The 23,958-nt window shown below is 40.3% G+C and overlaps 1 protein-coding gene across 11 annotated transcripts in view; it reads right to left on the bottom strand.

Annotated features, from left to right (window-relative positions):
* The window catches only part of LOC149317052 (phosphatase and actin regulator 1), a 322,885-nt gene that overhangs the window by 22,723 nt on the left and 276,204 nt on the right, over window positions 1-23,958 (bottom strand). For 10 of the 11 annotated variants that reach the window (XR_016280563.1, XM_089516735.1, XM_089516736.1 and 7 more), the window contains 4 exons: window positions 21,451-21,775; window positions 13,738-13,946; window positions 11,676-11,832; window positions 484-539 (listed from right to left, as the gene is read on the bottom strand). Coding sequence is in view for 9 of the 11 variants with exons in the window: in XM_089516735.1 (XP_089372861.1) it covers window positions 484-539; window positions 11,676-11,832; window positions 13,738-13,946; window positions 21,451-21,775 (747 nt within the window). In the remaining 2 variants the exon portion in view is untranslated. Of the gene's footprint in view, window positions 1-483; window positions 540-8,131; window positions 8,262-11,675; window positions 11,833-13,737; window positions 13,947-21,450; window positions 21,776-23,958 lie in introns of all 11 variants that reach the window. The other variant, XR_016280564.1, reaches the window with a different exon arrangement.

Genomic DNA, 23,958 nt, shown 5'->3' with positions numbered 1-23,958 from the left:
GTAACTTAAGATATTTAGCCAGTGCTGTAAAATCCTGTGCACATTTCCCTAGAAGCTAGCTAGGTGTTTTATGGAGCTTGCTTCTAGGCAGACATGCATTGTGTCGTGCTATACAAATGCAATCTTTTAAACGTGTACCTGGGAGTAAGCCACACTGAAGACAGTGGGAATTACTTCTGAGTAAACAAACACAGGATTGGAGTGTTAAAAAAATGAGCAAGTGGTTTGAGTCTTCCTAACTACTTCTAATTCACCAAATCACTAAATGAAAAATGCTGATAGTTGTTATACACACACTATATAAATATGGATTTACAGGAAACTTGCTTTGAACAATAACTGCATAAAAAAGCACGGAGAGCAGTGGAGGTGAAGAGGAATCCCTGGTCCAAACAAGCCAGCCTGGATAACTTGTATTGAAAGACTTTTTCCTCTTTCCCCTGCCCTCCTACTGTCTTGGAATTTAAACTTGTAGCTACTCACGTTTGAGAATATTTCTCTGCTCCAATTCTTCAGCAGTTGGCCTCTGGCTCAGTCGTCTGCGGAAAAAGCCTAGGATCAGTTTCTGGACCATATCATGTCCTCCAATATTCAATGTATACAAAAGTGGCTCTTTGCCCTCATAAACTGCAAAAACTGATGAGGGGGCATTGTTCTCACACAGATACTGGTAGATACTGACATAACTGAGCTTAATAGGCGCTGGTAAGTTTCCTCTTTTGCCCGTGGTGTGAAAACGAAACATGTTATGTCATATTAGACATACCCCTTCTCTATCCATCTCAGGCTAATCAGTGGACAGTTAGAAGATGCAGATTCCTTTACTTAATTTCCTTCTTCTATGCCAGCTTCCTAACTCTTTTAAGTACGATGAGCTTAGCTCTTGTGTTCCTGCAGCCTCCAGACTGTATTCTGCTTGTCCAAAGAGGCTGTGGAAACAAAAGCAGCTAACAGTCCAGAAAAACAACTAGGCATGGTTAGCCTACCCAGAACAATAGTGCTTCTTCTTTGCCTCCTCAGTCCACACTTTCCTCCAAAGAAGCTTTATCATAATGATAAAATTAACAGACATCACACTCGCTCACTGGCTAACCTATCACTTGAGATACAACAGATAACAAGCGGGGTGTAAAAGGTGACTAGAAAGCAAACTGTACTTTAGAATGGAGCAGGGGAAAATAGTGTTAGGAAAACAAAGATGACTATGTTTGTCCTAGCCTGTTTGGTCTACATTCAATAGGAGTTTTGTCTCTGGTTTCAACTACAACAGTAACATATTCTCCATCAGTGGAAGTGTTCAAAAGGCAGCTGGGAAGCTAGCTTTTCCAGGGTGTAAGCCACCCTGATGTTCCCTTCCAAAGTCCTATTAAAACTATTAAGAATAATAAAAGAGCTCCTGGCTCCTGTGTGTGTATATACCTTCAAGTCACCTGTCAACTTATGGTAACCATAAATTTCATAGGGTTTTCTTAGGCAAGAAATACTCAGATATGGTTTTGTTGTTCCTTCCTCTGAAATATAGCCTACAGCACCTGGTATTTATTGGGCATCCCATCCAAGCACTAACCAAGGCTGGCCCTGCTTAGCTTCCATGATCAAACAGAATCTGGTGCCTTTACCCCCATTGATTTCAATCGGCCATGATGGTTGGAGGATTCTGGGTACTATACTCCAAACAGTAACTTTTTCCAAGCTTGGCCTTCCTATGCAGTAGCATTTCCAAGCAGTTTATATGCTTGAAACTCATTGTTTTGGACATACTACTTTTGCATTCAGAAACAAATAGCATTCCTCTCCATCTTTCTGGATTCTAAAGACTGACCAGGAAAACAGCACTGAAAAGGCAAACATAGCATAAATGAGGGAAGATAACTTGACTATTTGATTAAGGGCAGTTAGAAATGTGACTGTCTCTGGATGAATAGCTTAAAAGCTGGACTGGGGCAAACACTGTCATCTGTCCCTTCCACTACCTACAGGTGAAAAATGCCATCTGCCCTTTCACCACACCAAGGGGAAGAAACTTATTTTCAGGTTGGCAGATGGAAAGGCAAAGGTCCAAGCCACAACACCCCTGGCAAGAGATTTTGGCTGAGTACATTGGTCTTAGTTTTTCCACTGGGGATTTGGGGACTTGCATTTCCAATTTAATTCTTCAGAGGATACTGACACTGTATGCATCATTGCTACCAAGACACAAAGTATGCAGAATCCACTAGGAATGCTGGCCCCAGTCACATCACCAGTGGGGAAAAACTCCCAATTGCATCCCTAATAGGAAAATGCGCTGGGAGTGTCCACTGCTGTGACAGCGGCTAAGGTTTCCTTCTCTTGACAAACAGGGTGAGGATGTATTTCATCAGAACCACTACAGAGGAGAAAGGGTTAAAACATAGCACAATACACAGTGCTGATCAAGCCATACAACATTAGCAATTATATCCTACGATGAACATATGGGGCACCACCCACATAAACTCCAGCACTCCTACCAACCAAGAAGAGGTTTGCCGTCTATTTAGAGCTTGCAAGGTAGAAGTAGGATAACAAACTGGATGTAGGTATGTCTATCTCTAGTAACTCCTTGGTTTTTCCTCTTGTGACTCTGCCCTCCATTCCACCAACTCCACTGGACATCACCTGCCGCTGACAGCAACACAGATTTGTAAAATGTGTACTTTGCCTCTACACCCAACGTGAAAGAAAAACAGAACCTTTACTTCATCTAGTTTTGAATTCTGAAAGTGCTAAAAAAATCAGGAGCGCACCACGTGCGTTCCAAGTGACCTGGTCCTCAGTGCATGCTTTGCAAGAAAAGAGCTTTGCACTGGTAATCATGGTAATTATTCTTACAGTACAGACACTGTTACAAAATAGGATGTTTAGAGAGTTCACCTTAGGACTGTAAAGCAATTAGGATGTGCGGTTTTATCTGGCCGTGCTTCAGAACAGAAGTATAAAGCTACACAGTTTACAACTGTAATGTGTAGCTCCATTGTAGTCTTGCAATATGTAGCAATGTGTTACATAACAGATTTTTCAGGAGCCTCATTAGAATTGTTTGTAGGAAAGAGGAATGCAGATTGCACATTCTGGCTATGAAGTAACTATTTTCATACAAAGGTTCCGGGGGGGGGGGGGGGGGAGAAGACATTCAACCTTGCCCAAAAAGCAAAATTCTTGCTGAAAAAAACAGTTTAGTACAGTCCAGTGTCAGGGACTGTACTAAAGGGAAATTGCCCACATTATACAAGCTTTGGCTTTTAATGTAACAGAAAAGCCAAACTCTTTCCAAAAGTTGATTGACAATAAAATTGATAAAACATTGACTAAAATCAAAATTGTGGTAGTCATCTTGGTATTAACTCTCCCTCCCCCACCCCAATTGTAACAGGGTTCTTCTACTCAGCATGTGACACCCTCCAACAGCTGTTGGGACCCCAAAACAGATTCATATTCAGCATTCTAGTCCCAGTACGCTGATGAATACCATATTACTTTATCTGGGGGAGCTGCCATTTTAATTTCCCATAACACCTTGAACACCAGGGACATTGAGTAGTTACTGTCACTGTTCATTTGGAGTAACATGTAACCATCACAAGTCATTGTAAAGGCATCTTCAGCTGGCTACAGAAATGTCCCCTGAAAACATCAACCAGTGTTCCCAAACCTTCATATGAAATGAAATATCATAACCACTTCTGCCACCTTGAGCATAAATGAAATCAGCAGGCTCAAAGAATGATGAATGGAAGTATGTCCATAATGACTCCAGGCTGTGGTCTGCAATTTATGCTTTGAAATGTAAAATTGAAAATGAGTTCATGGTGGCCCTAAATATAGTGGCCTGGCAGTCACTGCAGTGCAGTTGCTGCCCATTTCTTCTGCTGCTGCTGCTACTGCTGCTGCTGCTACTACTACTACTACTACTACTACTACTATTACCAACACCACTATGTCACCCCTGAACTTGTGGGATCAACCCTGACATCACATGATGTAAAAGTACAGCTTCTTTTCCCTGCTTTTAATGTTTCTGGGAACATGTCACCCCTGTGCAGCAACTGCTGTGCTTTCTCCTAAACATTTGTTTGTGAAACTTGGCTTTTATGGGCTTATCAAACTATATGTTGTAGGATGGGACTGCAATGAAAAGAATTGGAAAGCTAAGTGAATCTATGGACAGATTACATTTGCAATTATCAGTTACTGGGCATAGCCAGCCCATGCACAAAGAATGCAAAATCTAATTAACATACACATACCTCCCACCCCCGGTAATGCACTGGTTCACCAGATGGCATCCTTACAAAACACTTAACAAGGTTCAGGAGTGCATCCGGAATAGAAAGAGATGAATAATCTTACTGCATATTTTCTGGCATGCCTGCAAGTAGTAATTACACTTTCTTCCCTGCATCTTCTTTGATATCTTCTTGATTCACCAGAAGCAACAGGACTGGTTTGTTCTGAGTTACACTTCTGTCAGGAGAAGTCTTTTCAGTGGTGGTTGTTGTTAACTGTCATCATGTTGGCTTCAATTTATGTGACCCTACGATGAGAGATTCTCAAGACACCCTGTTATTAAAAACCCTGCTAAGGTCTTGCAAACTTGGCATTAATGGTATCATAGCTTTTATCCAATATGGCCATTAGTTCAGTTGTGTTCCCCATTGTACTCTAAACCATAGTTGTTCAAGCAGATGGAAAACGAATATATTTGTATTCAAATGTTGAGAAGTAATAGTATTTCAGAAACTGAAGCTCTTACTTGGGAAGTAAACATCTCATCCACTTTTATTCACTTGAAAAAGCAACAAGACTTCCATGTTTCCTATCAGTAAACTGATGGCTTAGAACAGCTGTCTAGAGAGTTTACATGGTAATAACAACTTTCCTTCAAAAATTTGAATATGCATAATGAGCGCAATTAGTCCTCAAGCGATCAGCAATAGCAAGGCTTGCCTCTCATGCTTCAGATAAACAATAAAATCTGTGGAAACTGAAGCCTTGTCTGCACAGGCCAAAAGGTCCATTCCCCCTCCCACTCTGGTGTTGACCTGTGCAGACAATGCACAGCCCAAACCTTGGTTCTGGTCCAAGCAGTCAAGATGATGTCTGGCATATTATGAACTACAACCAGGGCATAACAGCCTTTGTGTTCTGTCCTCGAGTTGACTTTGACTTATGGTGACCCTGGGAATGAGACATCTCCAGGATTCCCTGTCTTTAGCTTCTCATTTTTCCTCATGATGTGGCCAAAGTACGGCAGCCCCAGTTTAAACATTTTTAATCGTTCCAGGGAGAGTTCTGTTCTAGGACCCATTTGTTTGTCTTCATGGCAGTCCATGGTATTCTCAGTACTTTTCTCCAGTACCACCTCTCAAATGGGTTTTCTTCCTATTGGTTTTTTTCCCCACTCAAGTCTCACACCTGTACATGGTGATGGAGAATACAATGGCTTGGACTATCCTCACTTTCGTGTTAAGAGTTATGTCTTTACCCTTTACACTTTATGATCTTGTCCAGTTCTTCCTGATCTAGTCTTTTTCTGATTTCTTTACTGCAGGCTCAGTTCTGAGCAGTATTTGAACCAAGGTATGGAAACTCTTTGACCATTTCAAATTTCTTGTCATCTAGGGTGAATACTTGTAGATCTTCCGTGGTCATTATTTTGGGTTTTTTAAAGGTTCAGCATTAATCCAACCTTGGCATTTTCTTCCATGTCCTTCTTCAGTATTTTTCCTAGGACTTTGTTTAAAAGCTTTACAATGGATGGCTTCCAGGATGATCCAGAGCTTGCTGTTCCCAAACTGCTGCAGCTATCTCCACGAGCATGGGTCACTTGTTCTGAGGTCAGAATGAGGCACACGCTTGTTGCTGGGTGCCTCATTAGGACCTCAGAAGCAAGTGGCTCGTGGCAGTGTAGCCATGCACAATCAATGTTAGCAATTCAGATCCTAAAAACTGGGGTGTTTAAGTCCCTTTGAATTAGTTCTCAGAACTGGTCCTACAATAAGCAGCCGTCGCCTATTTCACTGTCCCATACAGGTGAGAAGAGTAAGCAAAGGCATTGATGGATCTGTATGGTCCACCTTGTGAGTCAGAACTGAAGCAAAGAAAACTCAGGGATGCCACTCCCTATACCAATATAAAAGCCAAATGGTTTGGTAGTTGAATTTTAGTTTAATACTAGTGATGGGACTACATTCCATTCTTATATTAGATTGGCTTAGGGATGAAGGACAAGTTATACAGCATGCTCACTTCTTTGACATCTATAGCCTTATCTTGCAAAAAGAGGTGAGTGACTAGGAGGCTGAGGAGAGATATCCAGGAGGCTACCACTCTGGCTTGCCTGCATTGGCTCTCTAGGATGAATGCCTTACTCTGTCTAACAGTAGGACTGTACCTCTTCTGAGCTGCAGCTTGGACCAGAGTGCTGTTTGTTTGCAGAGATTACTATATATAGCAAATGAAATGGACTTGAGTTTCTCTGCTTTGCTTACAATGCACAGAATGTTGATCACAAAGAGGTGGAAAAATGTGATCACTGACTATGGGAGACCATTGCTGAAATGAGATGTACCTCAGCTTAGTTCAAAAAAGGCAGGTTACAAATGTATAACAACCAAACTGATCTACACTTTTCCCCAGTCAGACTTACTCAGCGGCTCTTGAGCTCATGCTGAAAAAAACCACATTTTTTATACCAGATTTTTGAAAATCAAATAAATCAGAAACAAAAAGAGGTCCAAGCCATAATTAACTTTACAAAAAATACATTAAAATTCTAATGAGGTTTCAATTGCCTCTTTTATGCAAACAGAAAGTTCTGATTATTCACCCATCGTTATTCTAAGGGAGTTGCCTGCCTTCCCCAAAAATTGGAAATCTAAAGCATTACCCCCAAAAGAAGAAATAAAAGCTTCAGTTCAGAGACATAACCAGGCACTGATCATAGTTAGCACCACATGGTATACTGCGGGTGGGAGGACAAAACATTTGTGTTTGGATTCACATAGAGCTCTGTTCTCCTCCACACAACACTGCATTTGGCATTTACATCTGGCTCACTGTTCTCAAGCGTTGTAATTCTACTACATGTTAAAATTAGCTGTTCCCTGGTCCCCACTGGAACCCTGCTGTAAATTAAATTTCTAGCTAGGAAATGTCAAACGAGAATAGTACTAAAAATTACAAACCACTATTTGTTTGCTCTTTAAAAGCATGTCATTTCCACTACATAAATATCTTTTGAGATTTGCGCTACAATGAATAGCTTATATAGATGAAGCTTGGAGGCTGGCACTGAATTGAATGAATGTTACAGAAGTGATTTTAAGCAAAAGCCAGAAAGTGTGCATGCATGCAGGCATGTATGTGTGACAGCGTCTGTTCTGAAAGCTGACAATCATACATTTTTCAAAGATCTGATTTTTTTTCTCCAGGTTTCTTAGGTGCTTGTTATTATTACTAAACTTTATTTATGCTGCTACACTAACAATTACTTTGTGTTAGGTCTGCTACTATTAAGCACTGAAAAGATCTCTTGAGATTCTCATTGAAATTATCCATTTCACATTTCCCAAGAACTGGTTCAAGACAAAATGTATCTTGTCTGAAAGATTCACACATTTACAATGCTTGCAGTATGCTTCATATGCACACCATCACACATAAAATTAAAAAATGTGAGTAGCTGGGGTTGTCCAAAAGGGTTACTGGAAAAAATAAGTTTCTCTATTAACAAAGCTGGACCTAAAACAGATAGATGATATTACTGAGATTACAGAATTTTTGTTCACCAAATTTGGATGCTGATTTTAAAACATATGAATCCAGCCAGAGTTTGGAAAATTTATTTTTGGACTGCAGCTCCCAGAATTACATAGCCAATTGCATAGTTCGCATAGCACTCACTTCCTACCAGCTATCAAACAGCCAAAACTACAGAGAGAACTAAACATACTCTTTTAAGGATTATTTTAGATTCATGTCTTAGTCATTTTAATAATTACAACAAATTGTTCCCTAGGCCCTGTTAATACATCAGAGATAGGGATTTTATTATATCATGCTTGCTCTTAAACTAAAACAGCAGGAAGAATATAAAACATTTAAATACCTAAACCAGCTTTCTTGCGAAGATGCAGAGAACTAGTTCACTGCTGTCAGCAATGATTAGTTCCTAAGTAGTCTTGTATTAAAGATGGGGCTTTGGGTTTTTTGCTGTTGTTCTTTCTTTTGTTTTTCTTCTGCAAAAAAATGGGGGAAGTTTTCCCAGATGACAATTCCAAGGCCTTAGTGAGTTCCTTTACAATAGTGCAAGTCTGCTTGTAAAGTTATTAAAACTGTCAGCTGCAATTGTAATATGCATTTCAACATTTCCCAAAGGACCAGAAGGACTTTACCTTCATAATTTAGCATGAGATCTGTGTCATTATGGGATACCTCCTTAGTGATCAGGACATACAGATGTATAAGTGAAGTCTGGGAAACATAATTAGAGGGTAAAGAAACTTGACTTAAATATTCTAATGGTGTGTGTCGATAACTGGTTGTAACAGTTAATGAATGCTTAACACTAACTGGGGAAGTGGCACATCATTATAAAATTCAGGACAGGAAAACATGTGGCTCATATATTCTGGGGATTTATAGAAGGACCAACATGGCTGGCTCACTAGTATCCCTGCTGCAAATGTCTATCAGCTCTTCAAACTAGACAGGAACATGCATTATTATTATTATTATTATTATTATTATTAAACTTTATTTCTAGAGCGCTGTAATTATACACAGCGCTGTACAAAATCGGTAAAATTAAGGAGTATATAAAAGCCTGCCCAAGGCGTACACTCTAAGATAATAACAATTAAACAGGGAAATAGATAAAATTACCATGTAGAAAAGAAAAGACCAATTAAAAACATCACATATAAAAGCAGATCACATCACATCAAGCATCACTTGGAAATGCCCATACACGGTGCTATTAATGCACAGTCTCCTTTCACAGCCAGCGGTCTTTAGACAGAACTCTCTGTTCAACATTGTCCTATCTGATGGTTGCTATAGAAGCAGAGTGCCAGCATGGCATAGAGGTTTCAGTGCTGCACTCTTGAGACCAAGGTTTGATTTCCAGCTCAGCCATGAAACTCACTGGGTGACCTTGGGCAAGTCACATACTCTCAGCTTCAGGGGAAGGCAGTGACATAACCTTCTCTGAAATCTTGCCAAGAAAACCTCATGATAGCCTTAGGGTTGCCATAAGTCAGAAGTGACTTGAAGGCACACAACAACAACAGATGCAAACTGTAAAAGAAAGTATTGCTATTTTCTATTAAAGAGAAAATTTACTCTATACTGTGAAGAGAATAATGTATAAAGCCAATACATCTAAGGACCAGATTTATAAAATGCTGTCAGGGCTTGTGTGTGTGAGGCAGAGAGATGGTGTGACTCAGGCTTTTCTCTAACAATACTGGTAAGGTCAAATAGAAGCAGTTCATCACCAAGGAAGAAGTTGTTTCTTTCATGGCTCTGTTTACAAATCAGGGTCTCTTTCTCACTACACAACTATAGCACTATCATTCTACTTTATCTACTATAGTAAAATCCATAGAATCCTGAGATTTGCAGTTCAGTGAAGGCCTAGAGATCTCTGCTTGAAAATTCAAAATCCCCCAGTCTAAACTGCAAATCCCAGGACTGCTCAGGATGGAACCAAATGAGTGAAAGTAGAATCATAGTGCTATAATTACCTAACAGGAAGGGGCCTCGTATCAATATTATTCTTGGTTCTGGATCTACTTACTTAACCAAAGTACCTTGACAAGGTATTGGATGTTTGCCTGCAAAACAATCATTTCCCTGCTCTCTCTCTCTAGTGGAAGAAGCTATGGAAGTATTGTGGTAACATGTTCTAAAGCAGTTGGGTGATACGCAGAAGAGTGTTGATCCATCAGAATATTACAACAGAACTCTACCAGCTGTGCCTCAGTATCCTTATACATATGCAAATGATTTGCATAACTGAGAATTAGATGCAGTTCTTTCTGTTGCCTTACATATTTCCAAAGGATTCAAGAGATGAATGAGTCATTCACTTCAACACTGAACAGCATCATGCATCTTTTCCTACCCAAACAATACAAATAGTTATATTGATTTTTCTCCTAGTGCAGGGATGGGAGACGTGTTGCTCTCCAGATGTTCAATTATAACTCCTATCATCCCTAGGGAGGGATAGTGGAAACTGCAGTCCAATAATATCTAGAGGGCCACAGATTCCTTACTACTGCCCTACTATATCAGAAGGAAAAGAATGGCTTGAGTAAATCTACAGAAAATCTGCACACTTCATTTTTGTTGTTTTTAAGTCCTTTCTGACTTATAGTGAGCCTTTCATAAAATTTTCCTGACAGAACTTATTAAAAGGAGGTTTGCCATTGTCTTTACTCTGAGACTGAGGTCTAATCTGCATTGCAGAAACAATACAGTCCAACACCGCTTTAACTGCCATGGCTCAATGCTATGGAATCCTGAGATTTGTAGTTTTGAGAGATATTTAGCCTTCTTTGTCAGAGTGCTCTGGTGCCACAACAAACTACAAATCCCAGGATTTCAAATGATGGAGCCATGACAGTATTTTTTTTTAAAAAAAAGAGAAATACAGTTGCCCCTCCCTTTTCACAGGGCATCTGCTCCAGACCTCTTCGCAGAAAATGAGTTCTGCCTACATTCAAGCCCCATTGATTCACTTGAGTATAGGCGTGGGGGCACATGCACCCCATTCATTCTCCCTCTGTTTGTCCCTCGTGCATAAGCAAGGGACGCGGATCCGAAGACCACAAGAATGGAGAGAGGACTGTACTTGCAAAATTTGAGCAAAACCTTTCTTTTAAAAAGAAATGAGCAATCACTTTAATTCCTAAAGTGGAATATACTCTTTGGCTGTATTAGGTAAGGCAGGAAGTAGGCCAATATTTAACTTGATGATACCAGTTCATGTAAAGTAAGAGGTAAACACTGAGAAGAACTTGGTTGGCTGTGTTAAGCTGACAGCCAAGGATCGTATGGTTTACCAGAAGTTGTTGGATTGTCACTACTATTACCCTAGACCATTGGCCATGGTGCCTGAGGCAGATAGGAGTCAGAGGCTAAAAACACCTCTGGATGGCTGCAGTTCATAGGGACACAACATTGTGAAATGTATAACAGAAACTGACCCAAATTGTTTTCTTAAACTTTTCTCCTTCTGTAAAAGATAAAGCAGCCTAAAAGAATGATATGACAAGTGAGATATGACTAAGAAGTGAAATTGGGAGCAGAAGTCAAAGAAGAGAGCCTTGCCTTCTATTTTAAGCCTTTAAAATTCCTGCTCAATCTGAATAACTAAGCTTATTACTAGCCCCCTACAGGGTACAATCCAGCCAAACCTCAGCACTTCTACGTTGTGTTCATTACAAGGGAAAAGAGTTAAGCTTACTGTGTCATGGCTTGGGGGAGCACTGAGAACCACATGCCACTCTTTGAGTTCCTTGAATGAAACCCAAGAAATATAATCATCCAGCACCCCACTGATTTACTGAATGCAACTGACCAAATAAAAGTGTCGTAAAATAAAAAGCTGCCTGGCTCACAGCAAGACAGGCCATAGTTCTTACCTTGTCAGCTTGGTACCAATTTGCTGCCTGAGCTCGAGCCTCTCCTCATCAGTCTGCATGGGGAGGATGTTCTTTTCCTCCAGCTCCCGTTTGGATGGACGGTTGCTAAGTTTGATGGCTAAAGAATCTTTTCTGCAGACTTTCATTGCAAGGGAGCCTAAGGTAATAAGAGACAACTTTGGAGAACCATTGGTTTTAAATTAAATCAACGAGGACATGCCAACACATATTTGTGGTGGGGGATTTTGGGTGCAGAGTAGGGTTTTTTGTTTTTTTTTAAATGTCTGTCTTCCTTGTTCCTCTGAATGTTAGTGCAGAAGCCCATTTCAAATGCCTTTCCTTGAGTTCAGCATGCTCCCAGAAATTCCCAAACAGCATGGCTAAAGGCCATGCTAGGTGTGGGGATTCTGGGACTTGTCATACAAAAACAAAATTTTCAAGCCTGAATCTTCCACTGCCTCAAAGCTATAGCAGTTGAGTTGGATGACTGTAGGGCTCCATGCTCATTCAAGTGTCAAAGAATCCATAATTTGAGCAACACCGTTCATGTAAGATAAATGATTAGTGGGCCTAAGGGCTTATGAAGGGAGAAGGAGTCATATTGCTTCCCCTTAACACCTGTCTCCAGTCCCATCAAATGTGACTAGAACTCTAATAACAAATGCGTGACAAGTTTCCATGGTTTCATACTGTGGTGATGTGGTTTTGTGTGTACTTATAATTATTAATTATTCAAATGTTAAAATATTTATGCCCCATCCGATATAAAAAGGCCTCAGAGTGGCTTACAAATAGTAAACAAATATGTAAACAAGTGTGCAGGACACTTTTTTTCAATAACTGGCATCCAACTGGTTCTACCATTCCAATAGGGCCTGGGTCCTCCAACATTTCACAGATGAAAACTGGGACACATGTGGCCAAGCAATAGCAAAGTGTGGTCAAGATGGCAAAAGCTGTCAATAAGGAAGAGCACTGAAGCCAGGAGAGGCTGCAGCAGTCTGCTTTTTCCTGGGAAGGGCAAGATTCCACCCCCTCCTCTCCTCTCCCTGCTACTGAGACAAATGAGTTGAAACTACTTTTGCACTTAAAACTCACTTTGCAGGAACTGAAGTATGCCAGAGCAAAGGAGGGAAATGGGAGAAGAGAAATGGGACATTTGAAAGCACCTGAAAGAGTCGAATGACAGAGGATTAAACAGGACTGTCCCTTTCAAACTGGAAGAGTTAGAATTATGTCCTTATGTGGTTGAAATTGCTATTTACAGTACCTCAGGCAGACATCCCTTTGTAATGTATTGTTTCTTTGCAGACGCTGGGGCTGATAGGAAAGTACAGGCCAAGCCTGTATTATCATATTCTGACCTGGGACCTAACCCAGGTCGGTCCCCAGGCCACCTTGGACCATGGACTCGCTACTGTCATTGCACGTCTTAATTTCCTTTGCCATTACTGAGAAGACTATCGCCATGTCTGATTTTGAAATGGGGTGGTTGGCTACATGGATCATCATCCAGTCTGCCTGCATTGTCCGAATTGGACAATGAGAGGCTGAGGGGAACACAGGCCTTTTGGCCCCTGTGGACAGCCCCACTGTGGAATATTGTGGCTCTGACCCAACCTAGCACTCACTAGAGCACTCCAATACAATCTAGTTGCCTGCCAACATCTTCTGCCATTCAGGGCTTATGGCAGGGGGTGGCACCATTATAGGTGACTCTTCAGAGGGCTCTGTCCTGAAAATCCCCTTAAACCTGTAACCAGCCTCAAATTTGCAAATGCACAGATAGACAGATCAAGGGATTAGTGTATATTTTAATGATCTGGCAGTTTATCCTGCACATCTGGACACCACAGTTCCTATTTACTTGTTCTTTATCATTTTCCCATGCTGACATTTAAAAAATGTATGGGAATTACTCATCAGACCATGGTGGAGTTCTTTCACAGGGCCACTAAGCAAATCATTATATTATCAATGACTGTTAGGATGGTTTCTAAGTAGAAGGTCTTTTGCTTTTGTATGAAAAGATAAATGCCAGTGAGGAGCAGAGGAGCCTTACTTGTAAATAATGAGCTTTCATCATCTTCTTCTTCATCTTCATCATCATCTTCTCTTGTGTAGAGGCATGAAGAATCTTCATAGTCAGATTCATGAGGCACATTTTCTTTATTGTCATCGCATTCGATCACAACAGTTGGCACTTGTCTCATGTCTGCAAGGCCCCCTGGTCCAGTTTTTGTGACACTGTCACCCCCGTGTAAACCAGAGCTTTTTTGAAAAAGAAGACAAGAAAGAGAAGAGTGAAAGAGAATATAAAAGAGAATATTGGAATAATTTGGTCCTAAGAATAAAAAAGTTATATCAATTATCTTTCAGAATGAAAACATCTGTAACTTTTTGGGCGATGTGGAATGGGTTTGGAGGCATCCCACTTCAAACTGTACAAAGGCATTTGTTTCTTCTCTATTAGGACATTACTGCATGAGCCCTGTTCTTTCCGCAATCACACATGTTTAAAGAAAATTGAATTATATCTGTTTGTGAGCAGCCATTATCACACATCTCTATAATAACGTGACTAGGTCTGTTTCTGACATCATGCTTTCTTCTGCATCCCCCCTTAATCCTGCCAGGCCCTATTCCCTACTCAGCAAGCTTTTTGGTTTTTAATTTTATTTTCACACAATTCTGAAGCTCTGCTACCATGATTTCAGTTAAATAAATAAAAAATAAAAATGGAAATGAGAAAGAAATAGAAAAGAAATGGAAATGGAGGGGGGGAGGCAACCAGCCTGCTTGGGAATAGTGAGGGGGAGGGGAAAAGGAGGGGACACTAACACCATGCAATTGTCAGTTTTGAAGCTTTCCCTGCAGTGATATTTTGCACTTGGGGACTAGCGCAACTGCATGTTCATTGATGGGTTCTCCTCATCAGTGAAAATGAATGCCCCAACCATATTTCAGGGACACATGCCTTCTACACATGTTATTGATATACATGTTAATATTTTCTGTTGCACCAGTTGGTTACTTCATATACGTCATATACTTTGTTCACTTCTGAAGTCTGGTACTTCAGCACTTTTGTGTTTGTTACCCTAAGCGGGATTACACCACTGCTCCCTGAACATCTGCCTTTGGGCAGAAATTGGCTGTGGCATTCGTCTATGGCCCTTTAAAACACTGAGGATGGTGTGAATGGCTCAGTGGGAGGAAAAAGATCCCATAAAAATAATTATTTTTTAAATTTTCATTTTTTTATTTTTCTTTAAAAAATCTCACATCTTACAAAAATTTCACTTTAACCAGATGAAGCTATGTATATGTAAATACATTTAGACTGTGCATATTATATTGTAATGCAAAGGTATACTTTTAATTTTGCAAGTTGTTTATGTCAAAACTATTGCTATTACATTCAATGATATAAGAGAATTATGGTTTATGAGTAACATTAGTACAAAAAACATTACTAAGGATTCCATATAGTGTGGTATGGGAGAAAATCAATACAGTTTTGACACCTTGAGTTCCTGCACCAGGTGTTGCCAAACCTAGTGACACCACTGGCCAAGTGTATGTCATAGCGACACCACATTGCACTCTAAAAGCATTTGTTCCTGGCTGGATGGCACTGAATATGTCATTTTCTCCAAACCATGGCTGGTTCAAGTGTATAAAAGGGAATTTCCTCTTGCCCTCTGTTCCCTCACATGTTTATTTCCGTTTTTATAAGAATGCTTGCTACTATTATGAGTTACATTTCATACCTTCACTTTCAAGTGAGGGACACGAAAACATCTTATTTGTGTTAACCATTCTGATCTTCTTAAAATGCTTAAGCACTTATATTACGTACGTATGGAGTGCATGTTTACTCAAGCAATACTTACCATCTTTAATCAGACTTATTCTAGTTGTGGGTTGAGGTTTATAGCCGTGTAATTTTTTCCCCTGTCTGACGTGTCATATAGGCTTGTGCACTTTCAAAGCAGTTAAAGCTTGATGCAATATGTGTGTTTAATGCTTTTTTGGGGGCAAGGAGAACAATAAATGGCAATGCTGTCAAAGATTTCCAGATAACACTGTTTTGTGCAATCCATGTCTTAAAAATGAAGCACGTCTCATCTGAAAAATCAACACTAATCTCCTTAGAGATATTAACACATTAGCCAAAAGAGAAAAATGTTTGAGCAAGCTAATGGAAAAACATCAAGAAGCAACAGCTTTACAGATGCTTTGTCCAAATGTTTGCAAAAACAGTGCATGCTTTTTCAGAGGAAGCAGCCATCAGCTTTCTAATTTGATGACTGCTGGGGTTAACAGGCAACATCTTGAACAGTGAGTGCAGTGGAAATCACTGGGATACTGTTCTGGTACAAAATTTACTGCTTTGGGCTTATGGAGAATAATCTAGGGCTGTGTACCTTCGGGTCACTTCTCTCCCCTTCAACACTGCACCAACAAATTCCAAATGTTTCAGTGTTTAGTGAATCCATGGACCATTTCTAATTTTGACATTTTTGCACTTCTTGCAATATGAAGTTTCTAGAAAGCCTTGTTGTTGTAGTTCTTTAAAAGAAAAAAAAAAGAGAGTGCTGAGAGGGGAATGAATGAAAAATGGTGAAGTGACAACTGCTTTCGAAGGCCAGAAGGCTCAGCCAGATATAGCATAAGCCACACAAATCATGTATATATCCATACAGGGAAATACCTGTAGTCCTATCCTTAATCCATCTGATTTCTGAATGTTTTTTCACATAGCTGAGACCATCTGAATCCATGAGCACTAGAAAAAAAATGCTCCTTCATTTTAAATAAATGAAAACTGAAGTTGTCAGGACGCTGAACAGAAGGTCTCAAAAGCATGTGACCAACTTTTTGCTTCATGCCACCAGGTGGAACAGCTGTCTATAGTGAATCACGTGGCTTATTTAAGGCCATGTGAGGATCCATAGCATGTTGCAGCACTGCTCTGTCTCTCTCTCTGGCAAAGATCCTGTTGCTAGTTTCAAGTAAAGTTAACCTGCTGAATTAATGCTATATACATTTACAGTAGAGTTGCCATAAATTGGAGATGACTTGAAGGCACACAACAACAATAACAACAACAACAAACATGAAAGTCAATTTACAATTCAGCAATTGATTAATTGGATCTAGTTGAGACAAATAATTAGAGTTAAGTCTCTCTCTCCCCTTCTTATTCTGTGTGTGTGTGTGTGTGTGTGTGTGTGAGAGAGAGAGAGAGAGAGAGAGAGAGAGATGTTCCAATTTTGAGATGTTCATAATTCCATATACTCCATAGGACACCAGACTGCTATTTTGCTAGGTCATCTCATGGCACCCCCCCACCTCGAAAACAGCTGTTTCGTTCAAACAGACCAATTTCAAGTCTAATATAATATCTTCATTAATTTGTCTTTTCCTTCTTGAAATGGAAAACTCAGCTCTTTGGTAGTTGATGCTCAAACACTAGTCAAAAAGAAAAAGAAATTAAATCACCTGATTTCTGACTATTAACCATAATGTGTATGTCCTAGTAACTACAAGATTATTTAGGAATTTAAAAATTAGAGCAACTATTGCTGTGGGGAAACAGATGCCCTTCTAAGTCCTACGGCAAAAAAGAGCATACCAGGTAAAATAACTTATGTGTAGTTTAAAGATACAGTAGATCATACTGTGCAATTAATGCAAAATTTTTGTGCATGGAAGTAATTGTCCTAAGTGAAGCTCAGGGATGAGGGAAAAAACACATTAAAAAAAGCAAACCTCTGTGGGGGGCTTGTTTAAACCAGGGTTTTCCTGTTTAAAAAACTGGATCCTGCTTATATTACTACTGTGAAAAATCCTTTGTATCAGAAAGCTTGATCAATCATGTTTTAATGATTTCTAACATTAACAATCCAATGTTATTAGGCTTTGGTATGATTTACATCTTTCAATAAAACTTTGGGAATTATATTGATAGGTTGGAAGCTTACATACAGAAGCATAGGATTACACTAATATAGGACTAAATAAGAAAATGAAGTAGAAAAATAATGTTATGGCCACTAGCTTAAATAATAATTGTTCTTTTAAAAGTGCTTTTTAAAAGCAAGTTGTTTTGGTTAAAGTTATGCTAATTGAAGAATTTGTTTCTGAGTGGCATTTCTTGTAATATAAAATAAAGTGATTAAAAAAGACAGAAGTGACACTGGATACTGGTCTAGCAATGAACAATTGTCAATTAACTATTAAAAGTTAAAATGCTTAAATTCAAACAGTCGTTTTTGTTTCAGTAAGAGGGCTGGAAAACAGTAATAAAAGCCAGAGTTTAATATATATATATATGAACAATCAATTTAAACCTCCAGAAGTTTAAAAGTTTTTAAAAAGTCATTTGGTTTAAATCAAGGTTTAAACCAGCCAACCCTGATTTCATGGGACATGAAGGATAGCTGGTTTCCAATTACTGCTGTCTGCACTGCCTTAATTGATCAGAACTTTTCAGATAATCAAAGAAAAGATTTAATCATTCTTTAAAAATAAAACATAGGCAAGATGTGTAGGCTAAGACATGTGCTTGCCACAACCTAAGCCATACTATAAGGATAATTGCTTATAGAAAACAAAGTTTGAAAAAGCTATTCTTTTGAGCTATTTCCAGTGGTCATGCTGGCAAGGGGATTCTGGGAGTCCCACTCTACAGAGTAACTTTCCAAGGCTTTTCTGGCCACTAAATATGAGATAAGACTGGGTGAGAATTGTACCGTATATCCCTTCAGACATTGTTGTGTTGCATCTCATAGCAACCGTAGGCAACACAGGCTGCATTTGCACTGCAGAAATAATCCAGGTTGACACCACTTTAACTACCATGGCTCAATGCTATAGAATTCTGGAAACCATAATTTTGTGAGACATTTATAGGCTGCTCTGTTATAGAGCTATGGTGCCACAACAAACTACAGTTCTCTGAATTTCATAGCATTGAGCCATGACAGTTAAAGTGGTGTCAAACTGGATTATTTCTGCATATGTAGCCATAGTCAACAATGAAGAATACTGGAAGTTTCAGTTCAAGACCGCATAGTTCCCTTGCCTATACTAGATGGACTAGGTCCAGCAAGGGACTTTTCATATTCTTAAACCATTGTAAATTAAATCAAAGGCCAATCTCTCTCTTTCTTCAAGAGTGGCCAGCCATAGGCATTTATTTGAGTCCAAAACACACTGCAGAAATAATTCAGTTTGAGACCATTTTAACTGCCCTGGCTCAGTGTTAGGGTATCCTGGGAATTGTAGTTTATTGTGGCACCAGAGCTCTCTGACAGAGAAGGCTAAATGTCCACAAAACTACAGTTCCCAGGATTTCCTAGCATTGAGCCAGGGCAGTTAAAGTGGTTTGAAACTGGATTATTTCAGCAGTGTGTTTTGGACCTTGCAGAGGCTTTTCTTTAGCAGCCTACTATATCCAAGGAAGTTGGGCAGGGCCAGGATACAGCTACACATTTATGTCTATAGCACTAGATTGCAGTACATGACTGCGATTGACAACAGGCGGCTTATTTTCAGTGGGTCTTCCTTCCCTAAAGGCCTTTGGGTTTATTAATAAACCCAGGTGTGTAAAAAGACCCATTGACATGGATGTACTACATAAATTCCACCATCCCTCTAATCTTCATATTTTCTTAATCACATTGTTTCATTTCAAAAAGTTGTAGTAACTGGTCCAGAAGAAAAACATCTTGAGCACAATCCAAATTCATCTAAAATCTGCTATTAAGTATCACACTCACCAACCATCACCACTGCCACTATCAACAAATATAATGAAACAGAAGACAATAACAGCAAGTGAAATAAATACTAACAACAACATCAGAATCATTCCTAGTCCATTAGCTTTGGTAAGTAGAACATTTTAAAAAATACATGTAACTGGAAAATGGAAGCAGTACAGATATTTCATGCTTCAATAGTTCCAGTTCATAGCAACTCAGTTGAATAGATTTACATCAAATAGTTTTCATAGATGTGTTAGAGATATGGCTCCACAATTACTGCAGCTTATCATATAAAAAAAGCAATTATCTAAAAGACAATGGGAATTATCTAATTTGTACACTCTGTGCTTTCGTGTGTTCATAACTTTTCTTCTTAACAAAAAATGATCAAATATTTATCCAGGAAAAATAGATGGGAATAATAATACTAGTAGCATCATCACCATTATGAGCCATGTTCCATGACAAAATAGATTGGTACTAACCAAATTTTTGATAGCTCAGATACTTTTTTCTCCACTAAAATTGAAAGGAGACTTTTAGTCTTGCACTTCCCAAAACTTTACCTTTAAAAGTATGTTGGTGGTAACTACTGCCTGCCTTCAGAGAGGCCCAAGGTTTTTCTACAAAGCACTTTCCACAGTCTGCCACTTTTGAGGGCAGGTAATAGGATGATAAATTCTATCACATCAGACCACTGACAATGATAATTGAGTCAAACTACTGGAAATGAACCTGAGATCTTTAGCATGCAATGTTGCCTCATCCTGTATTTTGAATGCTCCAAATGCAGGATGGCAGAATAACCTGGTCTACAATAACCTATCCAGAGGACCTAAGATGGTAGTGCACATGCTGGTAGCCTCAAGGCTAGACTTTTGCAGTATGCTGTACATTGGGCTACCTCTGTACCAAGTTCAGAAACTTCAGTTAGTCCAAACAAGGCAGCCAGATTCATTACTGGGACATGTAGGAGTGATCACATTGCACCAATATTAATACCCCTCCAGTGGCTGCCAATTAGTTTCTTGGTAATGTACAAAGTGCTGGTTATTACTTTTAAAGCCCTACATGGTTTGGGTCCAGATTACTTATGAGATTGCCTCCTCCCATATAATCTGGCCAGCACACTCAGGTCCTCTGGCAGACATTTACTCGAGTCAGCCAGGGCTAGGTGACAATTGCCAGCCAGAGGACCTTTTCTTCAGCTGCCCCTAGACTGTGGAATGACTAGCCAGAAGAAATTTGACAGCTGAATACGCTGTCCACATTTAAAACAGCATTGAAGACCAGTATCTTCTGGCAGGCTGATCCAGATGATTTTTAAATTGGGAATTTAAATGATTAATTTTAAATGCAGATTGTTTAAAGTCTTATTTGACCTTTCAAACTGTTGCATGTTTTAATTAAAGTGTTTTTAATTGATGCTGTATGTGGGGTACTGGTCTGAGTGTCAGACTAGGACTCTGGGAAACCAGAGTTCGAATCCTGGTTCGGCCATGAAAACTGACTGGGCGGCCTTAGGCAAGTCATATTCTCTCAGCCTCAGAGGAAGGCAATGGCAAAAATCCCTCTGAATAAACCTTGCCAAGAAAGGCCCATGATAGGTTCACCTTAGGGTTACCATAAGTCAGAAATGACTTGAAGGTACACAACAACAACAACCTTGTTGATGTGTTGTTCCCCGCCTTGATCCATGAGAAGAGGTGGGTAAGAAATAATAATAACAGTAATAATGATGATGATGATGATCATCATCATCATCATGATCATCATCATCATCGGAGGCTGAGTAGAAGCGGCAAGGCCAGAACTGTGAATATTACAAGCACATTGCTTCCACTGTGAGTGGGGATTGTCTGCTCATAAGAATGGAAAGGGAACCCTGTTGGATTAGAACAAAGATCCATCTGGCCCAATGTCCTGTTTCCACGTTGGCCATTCAGATGGCCAGTTCACCAATTGCAGGTTCACCAAGGGAATGCATGCCCCATTACCTTTCTAGCCTCTGCATGGTCATGGCTAGTGTCTTATTCAACTCCTCGATCATGCGACATCCTGAAGGGTGAATGGGTAACGTGCTGGATCCAGAAGGCAAGTGTGGGTTGTGGTTGCCATACTGATGCTGGTGTGCTGCTAACTGTGACGGCAAAACTGTGTGGTGATGTGAAGCCAATGTTTGCTGGGAGCTCTTCTGTGTGGAATAGGATGTGAGGGAGAGGTCTGGTCCCCCTAAAGGCATGCAGATCATGACTTTCTTTGGAGGTAGCGGAGGCGACAATTTGACAGGCATACAAGGCAGTTTCACAGGAGCACCAGGATCTAAAACATAAAAGTTTGGAGAAATTCAGACATGAGCACTGGTGAGAAACTAAGATATCCAGGACCTTATCACATCCTCCCACCTAAACCACAGAGGATCCTCCTCCTCTTTGTGGTACCCTCTCATGCAACATGTGCCAGAGGATACGGCAGTCAAGAGGAGGGATCCTCTCATCAATCAGATCCATTAGTCAGATGCATCAATGTGACTGTGATATTCCTGCACATCCTTCATCTTATTATTTCATCACCTCATCCCATTTTTAAATAACTAATGTGCTGAGTTCTCAGTGTACTAATTTATTCCTGTTCAAATGAATGGGAAAGTGAAAGTGGTTCATTCTCCTTTCAATAACATCTCAAAATCAGGCTGGGAAATAAAATAGCCTCTATCATAAATTTAAATTTTTTCTGTGGTTACATTATTGCAATTTTCTCCATCCATTCCTGTGTGTACAAACAAATGACAATGACCATTTCAAAGAACAGTAGGGGAATATTGGACTTCATGAGAAAATTTTACCATACAGAGTTAATTCTGCTTTAAAGCTGGCTTTATATGGAAACAGGAATGAATGCTACTGTAGTGCAAAAGCGACTTCTTATTTGTAATCTTCTTTTGAAGAAATAACAGCACCCTATTGGAATACTGATATACCTCACTGGACGCTTTTTATTTTCTACTATGAGCTCAATATTTCACCTCAGCATTTATTTGTTTGCTTGCTTTTTTTTATAACTTCCGCTACAGACATTTCTTCTGTTTTCTTCCTGACAGCCCAATGGGGAATTAATATTGTGCTGCACTGTGTGGTAGACTACGGCTGAGATTCTGTACTGGACACATATCTATGATGCCATGACTATGTTCTATCTCCTGATCCAATCTCCAAAATCCATCTCCTTCTACAGTAAGTAGAAGAAAGACTCTCTGCAAGGTCTTTCCACAAGTCCTCACCGGACCAGGCTCATTAGTGGGAGGCAGGTAGGTGCATCAGCACCCTACTTGGCAACACCTAAGAATTCCTTTGCTCGGTAAGGCTGTCTGGTTTTTAATGTGGCTTTTGGAAGCATCTGCAATTGTGGCAATAGGGCCACAATTGGTATGAATGCCAAATGGTTACAAGGTTGTTAGCCTGGCTTATGACATTGTAATTGCATAAACTTTAGGATGCCAGCCCACGTTTTAAAATGAATATTTCAAAGGGAACAAACTTAAGTCCTTCTGAAATAATAACTCTATTTTCAGCTAGGAGGACATCAAAGGAATCTAATGTTCCCTAATCACAAACTTAAATGGTCAAAGAAAAAAGAAAACGTGAAGAGGTCAATTCTAGCACTGGATAATATGTGCGATCACAAAACTACCAAGAACTTATATGAAGGATGGATATTTCTTCCACAGTCACAGATCTAGACTACTAAATTTAAAATGTTAAGAGGACTGCCAGATTAAAAATGCTCAACTGTTGGATCAGACTTGAGTCCTACCTAGTCCACCATTCTGTTTATATCATAGGAAGGGTCACAAGCACGTTATAAAGACAAACCCCACACTCATATTTAACAACCAAGAATGAGGTGTGGGTAGGGTTGCCATACCTCCGGACCTCGAAACCGGGAAAAATGTAGGACAAAAATTTCAAATGTAGGACACATGGTTGTGTGTCCTACATTTGAAATTTTTGTCCTACATTGCAACTCGATGCTTGGGCTCCGCCCCCGCCGCGATCGCAGCAAGGCCCAGGGCCCAGGCGGGGAGGGAAAGCCTCCCTGAGTGAAGGATTCCCTCCTCGCCTGGGCTCCCGGCCTCGCCGCGATTGCGGCGGGGAGCGGAGGCCCAAGCGGCGCGGGAAAGCCTCCGCCTTAAGGAGGCTTTCAGTTGCCACCTGGGCCTCCGGCCTCGCCGCGATCGCGGCGGGGAGCGGAGGCCCAAGCGGCGCGGGAAAGCCTCCGCCTTAAGGAGGCTTTCAGTCACCGCCTGGGCCTCCGGCCTTGCCGCGATCGCGGCGGGGAGCGGAGGCCCAAGCGGTGCGGGAAAGCCTCCCTCAGCTTGCCACATCCTGCCCGAGGGCGGGACCGTGTGGACCCGCCCCAAACCGGGAAAGTCCCGCCCCCAGGCGGGATATGGCAAGCCTAGGTGTGGGAAGAACATAAAGACCAAGGGCCAACCTTTGCCCACT

This window comes from Sceloporus occidentalis, unplaced genomic scaffold, assembly GCF_023333645.1.
Source record: "Sceloporus occidentalis isolate IW3139 unplaced genomic scaffold, rSceOcc1.0.p SCAF_3, whole genome shotgun sequence".
NCBI classification, from domain to species: Eukaryota; Metazoa; Chordata; class Lepidosauria; order Squamata; family Phrynosomatidae; genus Sceloporus; species Sceloporus occidentalis.
This window is presented reverse-complemented; position numbering and strand designations above follow the sequence as displayed.